The sequence below is a fragment of the Hoplias malabaricus genome, chromosome 4, assembly GCF_029633855.1.
Source record: "Hoplias malabaricus isolate fHopMal1 chromosome 4, fHopMal1.hap1, whole genome shotgun sequence".
NCBI classification, from domain to species: domain Eukaryota; kingdom Metazoa; phylum Chordata; class Actinopteri; order Characiformes; family Erythrinidae; genus Hoplias; species Hoplias malabaricus.
The window spans coordinates 67,801,241-67,822,876 of NC_089803.1; the positions used below are offsets into that span (position 1 = coordinate 67,801,241).

The following is a 21,636-nucleotide window of genomic DNA, read 5'->3' on the forward strand; positions in this document are numbered from 1 at the left end:
CTTGTTAACGTGTTCGCGCTGTTACACAAGAAGGCATACAATAAGTGAAATAAGCTTTGAATGCCATGTTCTGAGCAGTTCTGCTTTGAAACGGCAATGCTCCAAACAGTCTCAAACAACCAAATTCAGACAGCTAGGGTTTCTTATGTCACAAGGTACAAATCCTGTTAACTACTTAGAGGGCAGGGCAGGGCCTTCGAGCCGAAGGTGAGCAGTAGAGGGGTAATTGAATAGATAGTAGCTTGTACTTAAGGGTGGCGTGGTGGCACAGCAGGTAGTGTCACACAGCTCCAGGGACCTGGAGGTTGTGGGTCCAAGTCCTGCTCCAGGTGACTGTCTGTGAGGACTTTGGTGTTCTCCCTGTGCCCACATGGGTTCTCCAAACAGGATGCTCCAGTTTCCTCATATGGTCCACATGTCGGTAGGTTGATTGGTGACTCAAAAGTGTCTGTAGGTGTGAGTGAATGTGTATCGCCCTTTGAAGGACTGATGCCCACTCCAGGGTGTGTTCCTGCCTTGCGCCCACCATGACCCTGGATTAGATAACTGGTTTCGGACAATGAAGACAATTTAATTTAGTACTGCTTGTACTGAATTAAATCAATTTTAAGGCATTGGGGGAATTTTATTCTTGGAAATTATATCTAAATGTAATTTTTATGAGCAGAGATTTGGGGGGACTTAATAGATTAAGGTTGTGGAATTTAAATTAAAAACACAAAGACATATACAACATTATTAGACAATAATTAAAATGATGGCTTTAAATATATCTCAAAATGAATATGGCTAGCTAAGCTGAACCTGTTCACATTCATGTGCGATTCAAATCACTTTCCTTTCACAAAAAGCGAGATTAATGGTTATATAAAAGCAGGGCGTTCACACTCCTAACTTCTGTGAGGAATCGAATTCAAATTTTAAAGTCTATTTCATATGCCTAGAATCGGAGAGCCGATTCATTTGGGGATTTACCGACTCCCAGCCCCTGCTGTTGCTTTTTAAACGCAGACATGTATAATACATTCTCACAAATTTTTACATACAAAAGCAAGGGTAATGTGTATTTAAGAACACACCTATACATGATGTTACTGACACATAATAAAAGTCTGTATGTGAGTCAAAATGGTTTGTGCGGCTTGAGGAGGATTTTTTCCGTGATCTACACATCATGTGATACAGCCTATGAGGTAATTTTGTGGTTTGTAGATCAGCGAAATCAAATCTGACCGGGTAACCTTCGCCGTAAACCGGATGTAAACAGTAGTGCAGTTTGAAGGCGGGTAATAAGCGTGGTAGACTCGATACTGCACTGTTAGAGAGCAGTTTTAACACCACGCTCAGTTAAAATCTCAAGTTTGTGACAGAGTTATAGCCTTGGTATGTTGCTTTTGGTTTACTTTCTGCACACGTTCGCAGCCTCTATAGTTACAGTGTATCTTTAGCTAATGCTAACTGACTGACCCGTGATATACAGACATTTGTGTATGAGTAAATACCGGGCGAATTCTGTTTCTTATTTAATTTTATCTATTTTTTTCATCCTGAAAGGTACGGACTAAAAAGTACGTATTAATAAGTATTTTATAACATATCACTACACTTTGAATAATACATTTATGTTTACATTCACAGCATTTTGCTGTGTTAGTGCCAAATGTGTTTATTCTTTTATCGAGTGAATGTGCAATTTCTAATGTGTCAAATCAAACTTCCTCACAGGTCAATTTTTGTCCCTAAGCCACACTCTGGGCAGCTCTGGTCCAACGTTTCTGTAGTCATCCCTACTGTTTTCACACAAGGTAACCTCACATCTTCAACTTCAATTATTTTCTTTGAAATAAAATTCCTGATTGAGGTTTTATTTATTGAACACAGCAGGTGGAAAAGTGAAAGGTGTGTATTCTCAGAATGCAGGAGGATGCAGGTCGCTCAGCCACATACACTGTGCCCTGTGAGGACTACGTCCACGTAGTAGAGTTCAGCCCTTATGACTGTGGTTCTGCAGCTTCTCTTCTGGCTTATGGAGGGAACCAGTATGTAGTGGTGGGCACCTGTCGTTTTAAGGTTAGTCCAGTGTTCGTATACCTTAAGGTACATACATAATAATATATTTAATAGGGGAATGCCTTGGCCGAATTGTTATAGATTATTTAGACATTTTCAGGTTGCAGAACTATATAAACTGAGCTGTCCTTTGTCAGACATTTAAGAAACTGTATCCCTACGCCCCCTCCGACTTTTGACTCTCCATTTTGCAGTGCGAGAATTAGGATCAGTGCTGAGGATCTATCTATCTATTGTTGAACTTATATAGTGCCTTTCTAGACACCCAAGGCCACTTTACAATCCACACTGCTCAGAACACTCAATCCACACACACACACACTGGTGAGAAGCGGCAGCCAAACGCGCACAGCGTACTCTCAACCAGGAACGACCGTCCACCTGGAGGTGCACTAGGATTTCACCCAGGACACAGCGCCAATCCATATCTGGGCACACACACATTCACTCACACACCAGGACATTTATTAGAGAAGCCATGTTTCTGGACTGTGAGAGGAAACCAGAGACCCTGGAGGAAACCCACGCAGACACAGGGAGAACATGGAAACTCCACCCAAATGGGACTTGAACCCAAGATCCCAGTGCTGAGAGGCCCATGGATCTGGCATAAACCTTTGGAGATTCAAATGCTAAGACAGTAATCAGATAATCTTTTGGTGGTCTTGAGGGTTGCTGAGGGATGATGATGACACTGAGTTAACAAGGGCATTTAAAAAGTAGGCTGCAGCACACCACAGAGGAGGTCTGCAGGCTATATATATATATGTATGTATGCATGCATGTATGTATGTATGTAGTTTTTTTGTAAGAGACTGTGACTAACTGTGTCTGTGCAGGAGGAAGATGTGGAAATAGAAGGAGTAGAATTCAACACTCTACGTGTCTTTGTGCATGGGGTTCGTGTTGATGCCCTTGCATGGAGCCCAGAGTCCAGGTTGGACACAATACCCCAGATTATCAGGTAGTCTTTCCAGTGGTCTTGTGTACATGTTTTTCAGTTAAGTCCTCTGTGTGAAATGTATACATTTTAATGTAAGGACAGTTGAGTCCCAATAACATAATACATGAAATAAAGACTGTATGTATTTAAATTAAAGGATGGTGGATTTATCTATGCATTATCCTAAAGGTACCAGGTCAGTGTGGATTTATGTTTAAGAGTAGAGGGTAGAGGGTTGAAAAGCTAGCTTGGAGTTAGATGGGACAGGGACGCCAGACTTCACGGTGGAGCCTTCCTGAGGTGTTACTGTGAAGAGCTATTGATGCAGTGGGTGTGTTGTGTACTCATGGGCTGGGCTCAATGAGTAACCTTAAGTATTAGGTGAAGCTGGTTGCTGATTGGATCATGAATGGCCACAGCATCCCTAGTAGTTAGGTGTAGGATTTATATGTTCACTTACAGATGATAACAGGAAGGTTATGGTGCAGGTAGAATGAATGGTATGGGCCCTGTGTGAAGCTCTAATGCACTGGCAATATATATATATATATATATATATATATATATATATATATATATATATATATATATATATATATATATTACACCTTACTCTGTGTATAATTATATTTGCTGTAAAGGTTCACACTGATCATTTTCGTGTGATGATGGGTTGTGTTTTAGTTTTGTAAATTTATGTATTTATTCTTTGTGCTCCAGGTTTTGCACTGCTGCAGCTGACAGAAAGCTAAGGCTATTGACTTCTGATCTTCAGAACCGACATGAAGTTAAGGTAATATTCCTTTGAATTTCTTTAAGAGAAAAGCACAATAATAATTAATATTATTGTATTCATGCTCACCGTCAGAGAGGGAAAAAAAAAACAAGATCCTTTAAAATATCCTGTTAATCACATTGATCTTGCCATAAGAACTTAGTAGTAGTAATCTCATCTTTATAAACGATGAAAAGCAATGGGTTTGACCTGAAGGCTATGTAGTTATTTGGAGTAATGACTCCTGAACTTTATCCAATTAATAAAAAAAAAAAAAAAAACACATAGGGTGATAGAACAAGTGGTTTAAACGATCAAGATTATTATTATAAAAATGTACATTAACGTTAAAGGCTAAGCACCACTTAATGGACCTCCATGAATATTTCACATTATTGTAGTTACTGACAGATATAAGTATGAATTAAAATGAAAATAGCAGCTTAATTTGCTTTAAAACTGACAATTTTATTAAATTGACGGAAAAACCCGAGCTCGCTACGGAAATTCTCGAACGCAACCGTGACGTCACTGGTGGACAACAGCTGAACAACGCCGCGGTAAAACACCGTTATGACTGACTGTTATGACAGTATCTAGCTAAATAACCAACATTATTCATGACAATAGCCTAGCAATAAGCTAAACTCAAATTTAGAGGCACCGTTATTCTTGTAAATGTGATCGAAGTCGAACTCGAATTCATCCGACACTATAAACCTCCGTAATGCAGCTACGTAGCCGAGTATAATCTGAGCCACCGAGTTTAGCGAGTCAAGCTAACGTTAACTAACACCAACTAAAACAGGCGAAGTGAGTGTCCTCACCCTGTTTACCTCCATGTTACAGAGGCTCTTGAACACCTTTCGTTGGTGTCCTTACATGCCCATATTGTTGGAAAAGCGCCAGTGAAATGAGCTACAGATAACGGAGTGAGCGGATGGTCCTTTCCAAAGTGCCCGTTTAAAGTTGACAAATTTAGTCCATTTTCTGGATATTTTGGGATCTTTGGGCCATTTGTTCACAGATGTCCCACTGTACATTGAATGATTGCAGCCAAAAACAACACACCTTTTCGTCATTTTGCATTAAATTAAGTGCAGCTTCTAGAGTTGTTGTCCACCATCTACGTCACAGGCAAGACGCCTATTAGAGTTTCCCAACACCGTTTGGCGGGGGACCAACGGTCTTTTAAAACTTATTCCTTGAATTAGTAAGAAATAACATGTTTTCTGACTATCAATAAACACAAATTAGGAACTCAAACTCCACTGTATTTATTTGTTTGACACTTTCATATCGCTGCTGCTTAGCCTTTAAGTTTTTGACTTGAATAGAGGCCGAAATAATTTGGATGAATTTTTCTGCACAACATAATTTTCCAAGTTCAATATCGCCTAAATCTAAAGAGATTTCAGAGGAATTTGTGAATGTTGATTAGACTGGAAAGGGTTGCAGAGGGATTTCCCAACACCTGGGCCTCTGTCAGTCCATAGTCAGGCTGTAAACTTCCAGTGTTCATTGCCGCTGTCACTGAGAATGAATGGAAAAGATAGTATAAAGACATGACATAAAATTCAGTGATGAACCAGCTAAATATGTCTTGTATGTTGTAAAATCTGTTTATTTATGTGTCTGTGTCTGACTTGGCGGTGTCCTGTGTTATCCGTAAAAGCCAGATGTGAATGCAGGTTTTCATTCCAAGAAACCAGGAGCACACCTGTTAATTGTATAAAAGTCGAATCTAATTGAATAAACAAATAGAATCAGGTGTGATGAAAATCAACAGCCACTGATCCGTTGCGGATAACGTTGGAGACCCTTTGGAAGAGAAACACAGAAAGAGATTCATGTTAATGGGGTGTAAACACACAACATTATTCTGAAGTGTCATAATACTGGAACTGTTTAAAAATGAGACAAATTTGTACTTTCCGATACACATACAGTATTATGTTTGGAGAAAAACAGAACACTGCATACCAACACCAACACCTCATTTCAGCTGTGAAGTGTGGTGCAATGAGCTCAATGGTGTGAGGCTTCTTTTCTGCCTCAGGGCCTGGACAGCTTGCATCCGCTGAAGGACCAAGTCCCTCCTCTGTTGAATTTCAAGTTGTGTCCCTCAGGTTGGGTCATTCAATAGGAAAATCCAAAACATAGAAATAAATCCACAGAATTCCTACAACACAGAAAGTGACTTTGTATTATAACAACATATACCCAGATCCGGATTAATTACACGTGATTCACTTTATTTATTTATTTATTTATTAAACACTATTTTTCTCAAATAGTTATTGGATACTCTTTGTTTTTTTTATGAATGTAACTTACAGCTGTGAAGTTTATCGGAGCATTTTTGAACGTTTTATCATCTGTTCTTTTCTATTTTCATTTTCATTGGTTGTATGTGCCAGACACTTTTACATATTTGTCAACATCAGAAAGGTTAGTGTTGGCACATGAATAGAATGAGGTGAAGTTCCTATGGCTATTAAAAATAGTTACAATGGGAAAAGCACATGGGAATCATTACAGCGTTTTCATTTGTCAGGGATTTTTGATTATCTGGATAACTCTGGATATATATATATATACTTTTTTTAAAAAAAAAGATGTTATCCAAATGCAAGATAGTAAGTGTTCAGATTCCAGCCAAGAATGGACTATTTAAATTTCAAATTTATTGCTTGAAGAACCATTGGATCTTGAAGAATTAATCCACTCCATAAATAGCATGCAAAGCTCCAAAGCTCCTGATCTCAAAGGGTTTACTGCGGAGTTTTATAAGACTTTCTCAGGATTGATTTGCCCCTTATTGCTCAAGGTTTTTGATCAATCTTTTAGAGCCAGAGCACTTCCCCCAACGTTCTGCCAGGCCTGCATTTTTATTCTGCTTAATATGGGATAAGGCACAATCGACCCAGGCTCTCTTAGACCTCTAATCTGAATGTTGATACAAGAATCGTTGTTAAAACACTTGCTACTTGTCTTGAAAGTGTCCTCCCCACCATTATCTCACAAGATCAAATTAGTTTTATTGGGAATACTCCTATTTTCAGTGTTATTTACTTATTTAACCCAAATCCCTATCGCCTGGAGGGTCTTATATCATTAGATGCTAAAAAAAGCGGTTGTCTTTGTTGAGTGGGATTTCTTTTTTCTGCCTCGTGCCGGGATCAGACTACACTATATTTTTTGTTCACTATGTCAGATTAGTGCTATAAAGTTGTGCCGTGACTGGCAACACTACACGTTTGACACCGACCGTTCTTCGTTCACATTATTGCGTGAGTTCAGAGTTTTCCGGGGATGTGGGTTAAGAAAATGTCAGTCAAAGAGAAGAAAACACGATTGTGGATCCGTTCCTGTGTGCTTCGAATAGGAGAGAATAGACTGCTTGTCCTGCAAAGAGAACTTGAGGTAATGTGTCAGGAGCATTTCCTCAGTTTTGGTTGTTCCACCTGACAGCTGCAGCAGCAGCCTCCCTCTCTCTCTTCTCTGTGTTTACATATGCGCGCCAGACAGCGCTCTGTCCTCCTATTGGTCATCGTCAAAGAACATGCTGTAGGATATTTCAGACTAAAAATTCTAACATGCTAGACCTTTTGTTGTGGTGTCATGAGTTGTCCCAGACGCCACATCGCTGATTTTGATTATGTCACACTACGCGACCGTTATTTGTCCCCGTGCTCGTATTCAGTTCCGAAATTTGTCGGATACGTCAAAATCAGGCCAAAATCTGTGAAAAAAGATTTTCTGATGATGATCATAAATTCATTCAGGGTCACGGTGGGTCCAGAGCCTATCTGGAATCATTGGGGGCAAGGTGGGAACACACCCTGGAGAGGGCGCCAGTCCTTCACAGGGCAACTCGCACACACTCACACCTACGGACACTTGTTGAGTCAATCCACTTACCAACGTGCGTTTTTGGACTGTGGGAGGAAACCGGAGCACCCGGAGGAAACCCACGCAGACACAGGGAAAACATACCACACTCCTCACAGACAGTCACCCGGAGGAAACCCATGCAGACACAGGGAAATCACACCACACTCCTCACAGACAGTCACCCGGAGGAAATCCACGCAGACACAGGGAAAACGCACCACACTCCTCACAGACAGTCACCTGGAGGAAATCCACGCAGACACAGGGAAAACACACCACACTCCTCACAGACAGTCACCTGGAGGAAATCCACGCAGACACAGGGAAAACACACCACACTCCTCACAGACAGTCACCCGGAGGAAATCCACGCAGACACAGGGAAAACGCACCACACTCCTCACAGACAGTCACCTGGAGGAAACCCACGCCTTGCGCCCAATGATTCCAGGTAGGCGCTGGACCCCCGCGACCCTGAATTGAAAAAGCGGTTACAGATAATGAATGAATGAATGTTTGGTCCTGGCCAGTACTCAGATGGCAGGACTCCAAAGAAGAGTTTGGATGGCGTGTGATGTTGGTGTGGCTAGAAAGGTGCTGTCCCTGTGGTCTGTGTGGAGAGGGACACTGCACTGAGATGTAAAACTGAGGTCCTGACTCTCTGAGGTCATAAAAGATCCCTGGGCATGACCCCGGCGCGCTGTTAAATCTACCACTGTGGCCATTTCTGCCACCCTAATCATCCTTGTAGAAGCAGTAGTTGTGTATTCTTTTCCTTTGGAAAATTAAACCCACACTAGGTAAGGTTAAGGGCCTCTCCTGATGTTTTAGGGATGGTGAATAACAGTACTGCTAATATCCATGCCTACACATTCTCATGTTGTTCTCAGTTTCTCTGTGTCCACAGTAGTTCGCCAGGGCTTATAAGTGTTCTTACATTGCAACTGTACTCGTGTGATTTTCATGTTTCCTCTGTTGTCTAGGTGATGGAGGGACACGCCAGCTACATCAATCAGGTAGTGTTTGAGCCCAGAGAAGGAAAGCAAATCGCATCGGTCAGTGATGATCACACTTGCAGGTCAGTCAAATTCTGTGTGTGAGTCTGTGCACCCGATTGTGTCCTGTTCTCTGTTAATGGTGCAGAAAGTCCTGACTGTGTTTTCCAAAGCGAAACCTGACCCTAAACACAACAAGCCCTGCCACTGCTCTGCGTAAGTGCGAACCACCCGCTGGCCCCTTTTTTTCCTTAGTAATTGGTTAAATGTGGAAATCCAATCAGCGACTGAGGCCTTTTTCCTCTCCTCAGCGACGGTTAACAAGTGCCTCGCACTGGGGCCGAATCAATCAACCACTGAGGTAACTGTGGTTTCCCGTTAGGCCGAGGTAACTTAAGCATGCACTCCAGGAGTCTCAGGGCTTCCCTTTTACGTCAGACACATGTAACCGACACACCTGGACGCCACAGAGCTGCTGGCTACTGTGGCCAGGGGGGCAAGGCACTTTTCTGCCCCTTTTCCCAACCCGCAAAGAAAATCAAAACCCCCTAATGGGTGGGGTGGACAAAGACCAAAAGGGGTTTTCTCTTATAGAAAGTCGTGCACAGCCCGTATTCATAGAGCATCGCATAGTGCAGAGTGCTGATCCAGGATTATGGTGATTTGGGTCATTTAAAATAGATCGTACATCAGCATTCTTGCAGTGCTCTGTCAACACAGAATCAGATCCAGACTTTGAGTGTACATTTCTCAAGACTTTTTAGGTGGTTTCTTTTTACATATACGAGGGAAGTTCTCGATATTGATATAATCTACTAATCCTGCAGGTACCTTTACAGTGGTTCCAGGAAGGGACCCTTTCTGAGGGTTTAAAGAGAAAGAGGTTTGTTGCAATTACTAAGAAAACTAAACCATTCTGAGCAACATAGGCTGAGAAAAAGCATCATAATGTGTGTGACTGTGGAGTCCAAAAATTAGACCTCTACCCTAACAGCTCAATCTTAGCCCAGAGGGATTTTTACCCGAATTTGAAGAAAGAAAGATTTCCTGATGATGACCATAAATTAATTCAGGGTCATGGTGAGTCCAGAGCCTACCTGGAATCATTGGGCACAAGGCAGGAATACACTCTGGATGGGGGCGCCAGTTCACAGGGTAACTCGCACACACACTCACACCTACTGACACTTTTGAGTCGCCAATCCACCTACCAACGTGTGCTTTTGGACTGTGGGAGGAAACCGGAGCACCCGGAGGAACCCCACGCAGACACAGGGAGAACACACCACACTCCTCACAGACAGTCACCCAGAGGAAACCCACGCAGACACAGGAAGAACACACCACACTCCTCACAGACAGTCACCCGGAGGAAACCCACGCAGACACAGGGAAAACACACCACACTCCTCACAGACAGTCACCCGGAGGAAACCCACGCAGACACAGGGAGAACACACCACACTCCTCACAGACAGTCACCCGGAGGAAACCCACGCAGACACAGGGAGAACACACCACACTCCTCACAGACAGTCACCTGGAGGAAACCCACGCAGACACAGGGAGAACACACCACACTCCTCACAGACAGTCACCTGGAGGAAACCCACGCAGACACAGGGAGAACACACCACACTCCTCACAGACAGTCACCCGGAGCAGGACTTGAACCCACAACCTCCAGGTCCCTGGAGCTGTGTGACTGCGACACTACCTGCTGCACCACCGTGCCACCCATGACCATAAATAATCATTTTTGAAGTAAAGACAGACTATTGAAAAGGTAGGGGCTGGGCCTAAAATGTATAGAAGATAAGGGTGATTAGAAAAATAAAATCTAATAAATTACATGTATTTTTTTTTTCATATCTATACAGAGAAATTATTGAATGCCTTGTGTCGCCATATTATTTTGTACCTTTTTTTTTTTCCTTCCATTTTTATTTTTTGAGTACAGATGTTTGCCATACACAGTTTTTGTGTGCTTGTTTGTTCTTTTTTTCATTATTTTGGCATTTTCCCCCTTAAATGGCACCTCATGACGGGAATATTTTTGTGGGGTCTGTTACACACAGATTCCTAGTGGTTAACGATTTGCAAAATGACAGATGCTTTGAAAGATTCTCATACTTATTTATTAATATCTGATAGAAAATGTTCAGTCTATTCTCTCTACACCATAGACCATGTATATAAATGGACTGGATGACAGCTGTTGAAAAGTGACACTAAATCATCTCTTATGCCCTCTGGTGGCTGGCTGCAGTACAACTTTTAACCCCACCCATTCCCATGTAAGTGAATGGCGCAGAAAGGAATCTTTCATTTAAAATTACACATCCAGTGTTTTATTCTCCCAGTTTTTGTTCTGCCAAAAGCTCCGCTCACGTTAACATTCCCCCCAAATTAAAGCTGATTGACATGCTATGACCCAGTTGATAGACAGTGGTGCCCTTGCCTTTGTCATGATGTCATTGCTGCCATTTTTCGTCACAGAGAGGATTCTTTACCCCACTGATGTAAAGAGGAGACGGGCTTCTGTGCTTTTAAACTTTGAGACCCTCTCCAGCACAGGGTCTTTCACATTTGTTTGCATTAATGCTGTGACCACTCAGTAATAGAGACAAGTGCAAAGGGGCTCCCCTCAGTAAGAAGACAGAGGGCGTGTCTGGGCGTGTAACTTCGATGCAGGCAGGGGTTCAGGCGGAGACAAGGCCTTGCTTCCCTTCTCTAAAGCATATGCTCTGACTTCAATTTTCCTCTACTGTGCAAGCATAAAAACAGTGTCAGCTTCCATTTTGGCCATATTTTAGCTTCAAAACAATGGGAGAGAATGGCACGTACCGTCCGCTCTTCTACACTTTATGCTGTACACTGGAAGAAAATTAGTGTGAGGCCAAGATCAGTCAGAACCGTGAGACCGGATGCTGTCTATAGGAATTCCAGGCAGCTACAGGTATAATACAGGTATAATATTCACAGTATATACCCAATATTTATTATCTCCATTATCTGTAACCCTTATCCAGTTCAGGGTCGCGGTGGGTCCAGAGCCTACCTGGAATCATTGGGCGCAAGGTGGGAATAGACCCTGGAGGGGGCGCCAGTACTTCACAGGACAACACAAGACACACACACACACATTCACTCACACAATCACACCTACAGACACTTTTGAGTCGCCAATCCACCTACCAACGTGTGTTTTTGGACTGTGGGAGGAAACCGGAGCACCCGGAGGAAACCCACGCAGAGACAGAGAGAACACACCACACTCCTCACAGACAGTCACCTGGAGGAAACCCACACAGTCACAGAGAGAACACACCACACTCCTCACAGACAGTCACCCGGAGGAAACCCACGCAGACACAGAGAGAGCACACCAAACTCCTCACAGACAGTCACCCGGAGGAAACCCACGCAGACACAGAGAGAACACACCAAACTCCTCACAGACAGTCGCCCGGAGGAAACCCACGCAGACACAGGGAGAACACACCACACTCCTCACAGTCAGTCACCCGGAGGAAACCCACACAGACACAGGGAGAACACACCACACTCCTCACGGACAGTCACCTGGAGGAAACCCACACAGACACAGAGAGAACACACCACACTCCTCACAGACAGTCAGCCGGAGGAAACCCACACAGAGACAGGGAGAACACACCACACTCCTCACCCTCTTGATAAACTGATCTATTAGGAATAAAGCTCACAAATTCTTATATTGCTTACTGTAGATAAATACATGCTTTATCAATCCTGAAGGAAATATAATATCCAGAAGCAATGAAGACATCACAGTAGAATTCACCATAATATATTGCAATAAACAGGACATGGTATGATGTATGCTACTGACGAACAAAATACCTGGGCTACTTTTTGCCATTTTACTTATTTTGGAGGACAAACATTTTCATTTGGAAGTGGAATGTGTTTGTTGAAAGAGGCATTTGCCATATCGACAGATCTATGCTTGTCAAACTCCTTTGTTTATTGCCACTGGTATGTGACTGTAAACCTGAATCCTCCCAGTCGTCCACTGAATGTGTCCCTCCACGATTTTTTTTTTTATTATGTCTAGACCTGCCGCTCTATGCTGCTACTTAATTTTCCTCTTGCTCTCTCTCCATGTGAGCAGCGCCACTGTCAGCGTGCATCCCGCCCCTGGCCCGGCCCCGTAGTGCTACGCTAATGTTTTGCTACACTTGTCACCCCGGGCCGTTCTGTTGATGTTGGTAGAGATTTCAGTTGGAGGTTGGGATGAAAGAGAGAAATGTTGGTTTTTGTCACGGTCGGGGGTGAGAACCGTACAGTGAGTAGCTAGGACTTAATGGGCTCTGCCTCCTTTTCAGCCCACCTAGACGCTGGACAGGCTGAGATCTCTGCTGAAAGTATCTGATCATTTGGATGGGTTTTCTTCTTAAACCTACCTAAAGTCACAGGGCGAATCGTCCCTCTGCTCCAAAGTGCACACTTTGATGCTATATCTGCTGTGTGATCAAGGGCATTTGCCTTGTAATTAGTGCTTACTCTGATGAATAAGTCAGCAGTTTGGGATCTTTCAAAGAGCATCGGCAAGAATTCTCTTTCTTGTGCCACACAAACTTTAACTGGTGTGTGTGTGTGTGTGTGTGTGTGTGTGTGTGTGGGGGGGGGGGGGCAGAGGGGCCAAAGGAGGCCTGCTGGAGGAAACATCCGCTGTGAGCCTCTTAGTCTCTCTCCCCTGTTGGGCCAGAGAAAACAGTGCTCCATCTGCAGAAAGATTTAAATTCTGTCACGTTGGGAAAATATAGGACGCAAGAGGAAGAGCGTGAGAGAGAAAATGAGAGTGAGGGAGAACAAGGGAGATGCCTTTTCAAGTCAGCCCACATGAACTGCACTTTGGATACAAGGGGGATTGGTCAAGCTCAGCTGATCCAAGCTCTGTGTGTGTGTGTGTGTGTGTGTCTCCTTCCTTACATATTTACCTATTATGTGTGTTCTAGGATGTGTGCGAGGTGCTTTCCTGCCCTGTCAGTTGTAGTTGAACAGCAGGGTTTGTTCAGAACAATCATCGTTATCACTTTCTCATGCTTTTAGAATAATTGCTGACGGACAGGTTATATCTTAATTCTATGTGTGTTGTGGTAGGGTGTAGTCCTCATAGTGATTTCTTAGAATATCAGCGCGGGTTTCTTTCTGCTGGGAAATGACTTCTTTTCTTTCTCAAATAATAGTTTCCCTGAATATATGGATTTTCAGATTCATGAAAAAGTGTTAATATGGTTCTGTGTAGTACCTTTGTAAAAACTGTGGTTCTGATGTTGTTAAGAAGCTTGTTGCAACCGGAAATCCGTTTTTAATGCTGTATAGAATCGACACAGAATACAGCACATTCTCCATGAATCTGAAGAACCATTTACCATGGGTTCTAAATAGAACTATCACCTACAAAGAGTGTAGCCTTTCATTCTGTTTAAGTAATGTTGAATATGAAAGACAGATCTTTAAAGATTTAAATCGATTGGTCAACTTAATTTAAAACTATTTAGCAAGGGCAGAAAATGACCACCTTCAATCCAGTCCACCTACATAAGTACCTTCTTTTGTTTGGCTTAACCTTTCCGTTTTCTCAGGCGTGGGAAAAAGACTGATGAACTAAAGCTTGTTTTCTTACCCTTGATCTGCCTCGACGTAGCATGCTCACCATACTTTGAAACCAGTGTACCCGACCCCACAATGTTATTCTGTGGCGCCTCTGTGGAGTTGCCTGGTTGTTATGTAATGCTGATACTGCAATGTCAACACCTGCCCCGGTCTTGTTTGTGTGCCTTGTGCCTTTAGCTTGATCTGCTAATGTTCGAGAGGACTGGCTCTGTCATGGTTTGCTTTGTTTTCTCCCCGCCCACCCTCCCAAACCCCCACCTGCTTCAGTGCACCGTTGGTTCGTCAGTGAGCGATCTTGGCCGGTAGTCCTCAGTGTTGCGTGCGATCCGTCTCTCCCACTTGGCCAAGGGCTTGAGTGTATGGGTTGTGACCATTGTTTGTGTGGTCTGAAACCTCACTCGCACTCACTGGAGTAGAGGGTCTGCTTGGGACAGGCAAACCCTTGGATCTGTGCACTTGCGAGTACGAATAACTGGCAGGAGGCTTGTGCCGAATCACAGAACTAGAGTCTGCGTTCACCGTGGTGAATAGGGCACATCTTGCATTCAAAGAAGAGTTCACCAGCAAGTCTTTTAGGGTGCTTTGGGGCACTTGTGAGCCTCTTCACAAAAAGTCTTTTCGATGATCTCATCAGTCAGCATCCTAGGATCGTTCCCAGTCATGCAGTGATTTCTTCCCTCCTCCTTTCTTCTATGCTGTGCTTTGTAAATTCCCAGAAACCCCTGCAGCAACCTCATCCCATTCGGGGAACTTGTGGCTCTGTTCGCTTAGGCCTCTCTTGATGTGGTAAACCAGGGATCCTACTCTCAGGAACAACCGTCCTCTCTGTCCAAGTGATTTATTATAGCCGCGTGCAAGGCCCCTCTGTATCTACGTTCGCCGAGACCAGGCTGTCTCCGTGGCTTTGCGAGAGGCCAGATTAAAAATCAGGAAAGCCTTTTTTCCCAGGAAGGGAAGGCTACGAGGCATTGATGGCCCAATCCTCCTTTTGGATCCCAGTCAAGTTGCAGAAGTAAGGATTTATGACTTGCAAGAGGTACATGCCCTTTTGGAGAACTCCATCATGTTCTTAATGCTTCTGAGGTCTTCTTTATTGCATTTTAGTACCAGGTGTGGTATAGTTCCTGGAGAAGTGCAACACATTGAGGCTCACTCTCTGTCCTTCACCCCAACATGCACGTTTCCACAAGTCCTTTTACAGGCACATGTATGTTCAGTTGTTTTTTAGATTCCATTAGCATTTAAAATAATTTAATCTCAAGATGTGCTGTCATGGGGTAGATCTCTGAACATTGAATCTGCAAAGTGTGGGGGTCATCAGCGCTCTGGAGGACTATTTTCAGAATCAAGCACGTCAGCCCCTTCCTTTCAGGTGCTTAATTAGGTGCCCATTAGTATCATTTCAGTTTGATTAGGAGCCTCTTTCTGACAGCACAGTTCCTTTTTTAGCCTTCCATCTCATTTGATTTGTTTTTACTTTCAGGCTTCCTGCATGCCTGAGAACAGAAATGGAATTAGAGCAAAGGATAGGGATGGCGTAATATTCCAATCCTGGCTTGTATATATTTATAGGGTCATGCCACACATATAGGGCAGACATTTATAACATTATTTCCCTCATAATAATATCACGTCATCTCATGTTTTTGCTAATATCACCTCACCAATCTTATTTTAGTTTCTGGTTGACGTGTGATCTAATCTTCTTGAACCTTTTTATCTGCATGTGAGGTTTTTGCCCAAAATGCGAGCCTTAAATATGTCTCAGTATGTTTCAAAACTACAAACATCGCAGTATAAGTGATTTATGCCTTGAGATAGCACTGCATAATAAACGTGAACCCAGAGAATTTTGAAAATGTAGATTTCCTCATCACTTTTACCACTACATTCCCTCCTTCCAAATATATTTTCTAATGTCATAAATAAACTCATAAATAAAAACTTGTACTTTAACCGATACCTTGGCATTGTGAAAACAGATCATTATGGACTTTGAGGCTAAGCACTCATGCCCCATAAATTTCAATTTCCTAGTGAAATCTTTGGACAGGGGACAATCAAATCTGTATAAATAAGTATTAAAGTAATTGAAACGCTTTGGCATTGCCAAGTTTATTTAATATAAGACGGATGACAGCAAGTCAATTTTTCATTAATTTTCAAGAGGAGATGCAGTAAACTCTGCAGCAGTCAGTGGAGAGTTTTGACAAGTTCAGACTTCTCCAAACACATTCATTCATTATCATCTGTAACCCTTACCCTTATCCAGTTCAGGGTCGCGGTGGGTCCAGAGCCTACCTGGAATCATTGGGCGCAAGGCGGAAATACACCCTGGAGGGGGCGCCAGTCCTTCACAGGGCAACACACACTCACACATTCGCTCACACATACGGACACTTTTTGAGTCGCCAATCAACCTACCAATGTGTGTTTTTGGACTGTGGGAGGAAACTCTCACACTCCTCACAGACGGTCACCCGGAAGAAACCCGCGCAGACACAGGGAGAACACACCACACTCCTCACAGACAGTCACCCAGAGCGGGAATCGAACCCACAACCTCCAGGTCCCTGGAGCTGTGTGACTGCGACACTACCTGCTGCGCCACCGTGCCTCCCCAAACGCAGTCATGGGTTAAAACAAATGCTTTTTTCCCTGAAACACAGACATTGAATATTTGTGTTTATGTGAAACACACTATGTGATTTCTTTGTAATCATTTTCCTTTCTGCAGGGTTTGGGACTTGGACGGCAATGAAACTGTCTCATTTCGGCTGTGGTCCCCAGGTGTCAGTGTGTGTTGGCATCCAGAGGAGATCTTTAAGGTGAGTTAAACTTGGGGCCAAGTATTGATGGCCTGATTCACTTGCATTGACTATTGAAATATTAATTCAGTATTAAATTCCTACGCCTAAAGGCGATGTTCTGTTCTATAATGAAAAGTGTTTGCACACTGGAAGCTGGTCTAATGTGTTTATAAAGTCCTAATGTCAGTAAACAGTTAAACACTAAAGTGGACGAAAGTGCTACAAAAGTAAACAACTCAAATTACTAATGAGCTTCTGTTGTTATTCAAACAGTGAATAAATCTTACAGGCAAACCACATACAAACAACTGTTGTTTACCTCTTCAAACATACCATTCCACCTCAGCAGACACAGAGCTGCTGAACGTAAACAAACCAGAGAGAACTGCAGTTCCCCACAGTTGTAGGGGCTGCATTTAAGTAGTCAAGAAGACCCTATGTAGTTTATTTTGGCAACATGTGCAAAGTCATCTAGGAGTCGGAAGCAGAGTAAAGATATCACTGCTGATATTTGTCACTATCTGAATGTTTTGAATGATAACTAGCCCTTATCTAATGCAGTGAGTGGTATCAAGTTTAGGTTCATTGACATAAAAGAGTACTTCAAAGAGAAAGATCAAAGCATGCACTTTCTAGGTCTTCCTAAAGAGGCATGACTTAAAGTAAATAGCAGGCTTTATATCACGCTAAGAATTATAGCAGTGTAACCACCATGATCACCAGATCTGAGCTGCTACACTTGGTATTTTCCAGCTTATGGTCGCTGAGAAGAAAGGCAGCATTCGTTTCTATGACCTGGTCTCCCAGCAGGCAATTCTGTCTCTGGATAGTGGACAGATGCCACTGATGTCTGCTGATTGGTGTCTCACCAATACCATTAAGGTGGGAGCCGTGGTGGGCAGCGATTGGGCGATCTGGGACATTACTCGCTCTAGGTAAGAATGTATTTTGGTTTGCTTTGTTCTATGAAGTGTCTGAATTGTTTCATGGCTCAGGTCGACTGGCCAGATGTGTTAGTAAACTTGGCTTTAATGACCATGTCACAATTACTACGTCATAAGCCACAGACAAGATCTGGTGGAATTATCATGCACTGTCAAGAGTGTTGTGAGTTTTCCAATTCATGCCATATGTAACCGATTGATTTTATATTTTGTGACACGGCCAATGAAGGAGCTCTAATGAAAGCTAAATCAATGAAAGCTGTCTGTGAGGAGTGTGTTCTCCCTGTGTCTGCGTGGGTTTCCTCCGGGTGCTCCGGTTTCCTCCCACGGTCCAAAAACACACGTTGGTAGGTGGATTGGCGACTCAAAAGTGTCCGTAGGTGTGAGTGTGTAAATGAATGTGTGAATGTGTGTTGCCCTGTGAAGGACTGGCGCCCCCTCCAGGGTGTATTCCCGCCTTGCGCCCAATGATTCCAGGTAGGCTCTGGACTCACCGCGACCCAGAACTGGATAAGGGTTACAGATAATGAATGATTGAATGAATAAAATTTAATTTCAATAGATGCAATGCTATTTATTAATTTTAGAGTCTGTATTTCCTTAAATTAACACATTTCTATTACAAGTACATGGCAAGAGGATTTCAGAGATCTTCAGGTTTTGAAAGAAAGCAGAACAGAGGTGTTTTACTCAGCCGGGACGCCAGGACATGAAGACTGTGTGACCTAGACTAAGCTGATTGTTTAGTAAAAGTACTGTGTTTTTGCCGATAGTTATCCTCAGGAGAAGAGGCCAGCCCATTTGGACAAAGCCCGTCTCTTCAGGTAAAAACAATCCTTTTTCTCCACTGAGCCTTAATGAAATCTACAGTATGAAGAATGACTATTGTTCTCATCCTCTAAGGTGGTCAAGGGCCAATGAAAATCTTTTTTCTACTACTGGCTGTCCAGGAAAAATAAACAGTCAATTATTGGTGCATCACCTTGGTCACCCTCAGGTAAGTGAAATTGAGAGCATTTGATTGGCATTGGTGTGTAAAGCTTTCTATATATCCTAACCCATGCCTGATTTCTGGCACTCTCGTTGTAGCCTGTGATGATCGGCTCATCCTCTGTGGGGTCAGGTCTAAGCTGGCACAGGAACCTCCCTCTTTGTGTGATTGGCGGAGATCGAAAGCTCTCCTTCTGGATGACGGAGATGTGAAGTGGTGACTAGGAGCGATTCCATTCCTGTCATCTGATGGATGTGTGTATTTTTCTAGCTCTTCCTCAATAAAAATACCATTTTTTCATGTGCTGTTGTTGCGTTGTGGTTGACCAGTGTGTTCTCATGTACCAGCCACTCTGGGTCAAGACTCCACCAACTATAGTGGAAACAAGGTTTCTGTGTTTTGTTTTGTTTTTTTCTCTTTTACAAAGAGCAATATCTGTGCTGTACTTTGCCATGTCCGGCCCAGCCAGCACAAGGGTGAGCCACAGGTCACTGAGCGGCAGGAAGGGGTTAGTGCCAGCAGCCTGTTCGTAAGTGGAGGAACAAAACAACCTGCTCTACAGGTGCTCTCACACAAAGACACACTGAGCCGACCAAAATTAGCCCCTAGCAGTGGGTGCGCGTTCTCTGGCGAACAGTGAAAGGTCTGGGTTACTATTACTGCCGTATAATGAACTTGAACTCTGAAATCTAGGAACAGGAAATAAAATCGCAGGTATTTGTAAAAGAGACAAAAACAGCCATTTGGTTAATTTTGACAAAAATGAAGCCATGTTTTGACTCGTTTATTGCTAGAGACAAGTAGTTATTGGGGAAATATAGGGACATCTTTAAAAAGAATACGTTTTATGGCTGTGTTGACCTTGCATTTTCCCCTAAGCATTATTCCGAAGATATTCATTGATGTTGGAAAGTACAAAGTCTGCAAAATATAGCAGTTACCGCCAATATCTAATGTGTCTAATTTCATTGCTGTCCCTTGAGCTCTCTTATAAATCATATATACATCGCAAAAAGCAAAATATGCTTTCAAGCTGTTTTTATTTACTGAAAACTATTGTTATCTTTGGGGTCATGTTCAAAGTTTAACATCTGTTAATGAATGATGAGTAAACATCAAAATTAACAGGATGATACAGGGCTGGACGATATGACTAAAATTTATATCATGATATGTTTCTTTATTTTGGTCGATATGAAATAATTCAGATATCGATACGAACAGTTTAAAATCCACTGAAAAAAACTTCCAAAACAAACAAGAAACATAACATCACCATCAAACATAAACCTCTCGGCTTATTCCATTATTAATATTTTTAAATTAATTTTAAATTCAGTGCTGAACATCAGTCAGTGACAGATGCTGTACGTATTGTACATTGAAAGGTTGAAAATGTGTTTATAAATCATATTATTATTATTATTATTATTATTGAAACATTTTATATTGAGATATACAGGGGTTGGACAATGAAACTGAAACACCTGTCATTGTAGTGTGGGAGGTTTCATGGCTAAATTGGAGCAGCCTGGTGGCCGATCTTCATTAACTGCACATTGCACCAGTAAGAGCAGAGTGTGAAGGGTTAATTAGCAGAGGGTAAGAGCACAGTTTTGCTCAAAATATTGCAATGAACACAACATTATGGGTGACATACCAGAGTTCAAAAGAGGACAAATGGTTGGTGCACGTCTTGCTGGCGCATCTGTGTCCAAGACAGCAAGTCTTTGTGATGTATCAAGAGCCACGGTATCCAGGGTAATGTCAGCATACCACCAAGAAGAACGAAACACATCCAACAGGATTAACTGTGGACGCAAGAGGAAGCTGTCTGAAAGGGATGTTGGGTGCTGACCCGGATTGTATCCAAAAAACATCACGGCAGAATTAAATGTGCACCTCAACTCTCCTGTTTCCACCAGAACTGTCCGTCGGGAGCTCCACAGGGTCAATACACACGGCCGGGCTGCTGTAGCCAAACCTTTGGTCACACGTGCCAATGCCAAACGTCATTTTCAATGGTGCAAGGAGCACAAATCTTGGGCTGTGCACAATAAATGATTGTGGTCTAAAACCAGGTGTTTCAGTTTCATTGTCCAACCCCTGTATATTGATATTGAATTATTGTCCAGCCCTGAGATGATATATTTCAATGTCCTGCACACATCTATTGTCTGCATCCATGACCCCAAGTAAAACAAAACCGGAAGCTATAAGGGTGTTAAACATAGCACATCAATGGTCTTATGTAAGTCTAACTCTAGGGGGCAGCAGAGAGTAATGTTTGTTTATTTGAGCTCATACTGGTAATGATTATTTATCACCAGCTGCCAGTTTGATCACTTTAAAAGTCACACGTTCATCACGATTATTCAAAAGACATTTACCCATCAGCAAATATTGCGTATGGAATAGGAATCTACATACAATTTTATTTAAATCGCTGTGTGTCCAGTGACATTTATTGTGCTCCCTTAATAAACAACTGAATACGGGTGTTGCTGTGTGACTGAGATGGCCTGGTACAAAGAAGGTGAGGGGGGA

The 21,636-nt window shown here is 42.7% G+C and overlaps 1 protein-coding gene across 6 annotated transcripts; it reads left to right on the forward strand.

The window, feature by feature from the left end:
- The first annotated feature begins 325 nt into the window (after positions 1–325).
- Positions 326–19,374, forward strand: nup37 (nucleoporin 37). 6 transcript variants are annotated; one of them, XM_066669322.1, is made up of 12 exons: positions 1,275–1,383; positions 1,555–1,568; positions 1,726–1,805; positions 1,882–2,070; positions 2,910–3,034; positions 3,734–3,806; positions 8,669–8,763; positions 17,082–17,172; positions 17,908–18,089; positions 18,872–18,922; positions 19,002–19,095; positions 19,188–19,374. In XM_066669322.1, exons 4-12 carry the CDS (start codon positions 1,915–1,917, stop codon positions 19,299–19,301), a joined length of 981 nt encoding a protein of 326 aa, XP_066525419.1. In that variant the 5' UTR covers positions 1,275–1,383; positions 1,555–1,568; positions 1,726–1,805; positions 1,882–1,914; the 3' UTR covers positions 19,302–19,374. The 6 variants fall into 6 exon arrangements, with proteins under 6 accessions (XP_066525420.1, XP_066525417.1, XP_066525421.1 ...); XM_066669325.1 differs by having other exon boundaries at positions 1,885–2,070; XM_066669326.1 differs by having other exon boundaries at positions 1,914–2,070.
- Positions 19,375–21,636: the final 2,262 nt, after the last annotated feature.